The sequence below is a fragment of the Vombatus ursinus genome, unplaced genomic scaffold, assembly GCF_900497805.2.
Source record: "Vombatus ursinus unplaced genomic scaffold, bare-nosed wombat genome assembly UNPS02014787.1, whole genome shotgun sequence".
NCBI classification, from domain to species: Eukaryota; Metazoa; Chordata; class Mammalia; order Diprotodontia; family Vombatidae; genus Vombatus; species Vombatus ursinus.
In genome coordinates, this window is record NW_020954565.1 from 7,826,496 (window position 1) to 7,830,518 (window position 4,023).

General features: G+C 38.1%; 1 protein-coding gene across 1 annotated transcript; it reads right to left on the reverse strand.

Annotated features, from left to right (window-relative positions):
- Window positions 1-2,316: 2,316 nt before the first annotated feature.
- On the reverse strand, window positions 2,317-2,751 carry LOC114047461 (60S ribosomal protein L26-like). Its single transcript, XM_027868278.1, has one exon. It carries the CDS (start codon window positions 2,743-2,745, stop codon window positions 2,317-2,319), a length of 429 nt encoding a protein of 142 aa, XP_027724079.1. The 5' UTR covers window positions 2,746-2,751.
- Window positions 2,752-4,023: the final 1,272 nt, after the last annotated feature.

Consider the following 4,023-nt stretch of genomic DNA (forward strand, 5'->3'; position numbering starts at 1 on the left):
TTGCACAGCTAGTTGAGTGTTAGGTGTCTGAGGCTGGATTTGAACTCAGGTCCTCTTGACTCCAGGGCCAGTGCTCTATCCACTACGCAACCTCACTGCCCCCAAAAGAGATATTTTATGCTGCTTTTCACCAGTAGAGAGGACCTAGTTGCTTAGGCTGAAATGATGAAAACTTTGGGGAAAATCAACCATTCCGTCTTAAAGTTTGTAATAGAGGAGAGGAAAACTGGGCTGAGTATGATATATAGCCTGGAATTGGGAGAATAGATTTGGAAGGGCTCAGAGAAAGAAAAGGAATTTTGCCCATATATATATATATATATATGCATATATAGCTGCTTATATGCATATAAATGTATATGTATATACACACATGCAATATACAAGTGAGATATATGTGTGTATATATTAGGGACACATCCATGTGCCTTGAGTAGATTCTTTTAAATCTGGTTACTAACCATTTACTAGTAATTCCTATGTGTATGCATGTATGTGTGTATGATTTTTTTTTTTTTACAATTTGTCACTTGGTTATATACAGTCCTCTGTTTTGTGTATGTAATGATGTGATGATGATAATGATAGCTCCCATTGGTTGTATAAATACATAAGTAAGGGAGGTGATCTAGCAGAGTAGATAGAGGTTAGCCTTGGAATAAAGAAGACCTAGGTTCAAGTACTGCCTCTGATATGTTTCAGCTGCCTGACCATGGGTGACAATTTCTCAGGTCCCTAGGCAACTCTCTCAAAGACTATAAATTGTCACTATGGAGAGAATGTCCATACTAACTGTTCCCTACATCAGTGAAATCACATATAGGGGAGATGAATGTCTGTCTCCAATCTTTATACATGCACATACACCACAGATTTATTAGATGGATGTGTATGTTTATGCATGTGTATGTATATGTATATATACATCTACATATGTGAGTATATGTGTGTATGCATATAGGTATATAATGTGGCTGTAGATTATTGCCATAAGTATTTAAATACAAGGAAGATTATTGTGCTTTCAAGTAGATGATAAATTTTCATGGAGAAATAGGTGTTAAATTGAAACTTAAGGGATGGACAGTATTGAGAAAAAGGAGGAAAACATTCCAAATCAGGAGTTTGATTTGGGGTTTGTATTGCCAGATAATGGGAAATAAAGTAGTAAAATAAGTGGTGATAAGTTTTGTTTTGCTCTCAGTGACCTGGTAATTGACAAATTACTTTGAAAAAAATCAATGATATTGAGTACTGCAACTACATGATATAATGAGATAATACTGGAATTATGTAATGTATGTGTATGTGTATGTGTATATACACATATGCAGGTGTGTGTAGATTATTGTTTAACAACCGGTTTGGGGCTAAAAGTACAAATGACACATTTAAGTTTACTCTTCACTATTAACATTTTCTCCACCACTTTTTAAAGTCTAATCAACAAAACAAACAAACCAAGCTCTGATGTGTAACATTTGAGTGTTTCCAAAGTGAAAATGCTCATACCCAAAATTTAACAATGAGGGAGAAGTGGTTAGAGTTGATTCTAGCAACCCTAAATATATATCAGCTTATAAGGTTTACTTTCACCTGATTATCAACACAAGGAATGACATTTATCTTGTTGTGTAATTAGTAACTTAAAGAAATTCTAGTCAGATATCATTATGTCCTTAGAATATGAAGCATGTTGGTAATTACTTTTGAAATTGTTATTTCTGAGATATAAGAATAATTATCTGTTCTCAAATTAGAATGGAGTGCTAAAAAACAGTAAAACAGATTTTTCCTGATTACTTTTAATTTGTGATGTTCTTATATCATTTGAAAATTTATGATATCTGTAATGTATAAATATACATGCATACACATGTACATGCATGCACACACACATATACACGTGTACGTATACATATATACTTACAGATGTATACATGTCTATATTTACCTGCATTCGTGCATGTGTGTGCGCACGTGTGTGTGTGTGTGTGCACGCGCGAGGTGATGCAGTGAATAGAGTGCCTGAAGTCATGAAAGCTCATCTTCCTGAGTACAAATCTGGCCTCAGACATTTACAAACTGTACAACCCTGGACAAGCAACTTAACCCTGTTTACCTCAGTTTCCTCATCTGTAAAATAAGCTGGAGATGGAAATGGCAAACCACTCCAGTATCTTTGCCAAGAAAATCTCACATGGGATCATTCTGAAGAGTTGGACATGACTGAACAACAACAAACTTTTACGACTCATGCCAGATTATTTTGTTTCTTAATTTGAATTTTTAATTACAACTGTACAGCAGACCATTTTATTCTTGCATCTTTTCAATGGTTCCTTCTTTATATTTGCCCTTCTCCTTTCCAACTTGTCGGGATTTGGCTTTACTCTCAAGAATTTTTTTTCTCTCTTTATCCAGCTTTAGTCTGGTGATAACTACCTTACTAGGGTGAATGCCCACATGGACAGTTTTGCCATTAGCTTTCTCATGCTGCACACCCTCAATGTAGATGATGCATTTCTTTCTGTAAACCTGTACTACCTTGCCAATTTGCTGACCTTTGTAGTGTCCACAAACCACCTGATCCAAGTCGTCCTTCCTCATGGGCATTGAGTATTTCTGCCTCAGCTCCTTGGAGAGTGGGGACGACTTGATCTTGTGCTGGATATGTGAGGGTGCATTGAAGTGTCTCTTGCGGTTCTTGTTTCGGTCTGAGGTCACGAATGGATTAAACTTCATTTTGGCAAGCGGGACCACCTGAAAAGAGTCATGCCAGGTTATTTTGCTTGGTACTAGAAAACAGAGTTAGTACCAGTAGGTAGATGTTAAAGGGTGTTAAATTAGGAAGAAAAATTGCCTGAGAATTACAACTGTCCAAAAAATAGAATGGGCTATCTTCAAAGGTAGCGCTTCATGACTGAAACTATTCAAACAAGGGATGGATGATCACTTGTAAGAGATTTTGTAGGAGGGTATCCATGTTTTAGTTATAGGCTGTATAAGTAAAGTAAAATATCTTAGAATTCTTAAGATTCTGTAGTTCTGTGGATTTCTCCAAATTCATTGAAGTACTAAGCACATCAAATAGTTAGGCTGTGTCCATGAATGAGCTCTGCAAATAAATTTGTTCATGCCTCATTACTTCATCACCACCAGCTGTGTCCCCTAGATTGGAAGGGGGAGCCATGGACTTCCAAATCTCCATTTAAAATCACAACATGTGAGTCCTGCCCTAAAGAATTAGACCTAAATCTTCTTTCAGCCAAAGACAAGGTTTATTAGAACATCCTCCATATTGGCCAGATTCTTAAGGAGTCTGAACGTTAGTGAGATATTGGCTAGATTTTAAGAACCTGAGCACCTTAATGGAGACAAGATGAACCTTATATACAAAGTGTGGGAGAGATCTAGGAGTGGCCAAGTGGTCTGAGGGGACTGTGAGGTAATAGAATGCCAGGGACCTGGGCCAAGTGGCCAAGGGAGAAAGAAACCTAGCTAGGATTAAAGGTGGCAAGTGGCCAGGGGCCATTGGGAGGTGAGACGATGAAGGTCTAGGCTAGGTTAAGGGTAACAGAGATTGGGAGATTGGGTGTAGCCACAATGAAAGGTCAGTTGATGGGATTATAGCCTCTGGTGAGGAGATTTGGCCATGAGGAAAAGTCCAGGGTTTTTGCTTCCTGGGATCCAGATCTGAACCCTGTCATTTCCAACTTTTCCACCTGAGAGAACCTCATCATTCTGCAAGATTCAATGAGCCCTGCTACTCACATCTCCTACCTTCCAAAACCTCTGTTTAAGAAGGGAGATCAGTTCAGAAAGTTTCATTTCTCCTCTGGCTGCATTATTTTGAGCTTTCTCTGACTTTTCCATCATGCCGCTGGGTCAGGTACCTTCTCAACTCTACTGTTTTCCTCTATGCTTCTCCCTTTCAGCATCCTTTTCTGTGGGGCTTTTGTTTGTTTGTTTGTTTGTTTTTTAACTCTATTGGATAAGCTCCTTGAGGGCAGGGGCTGTATT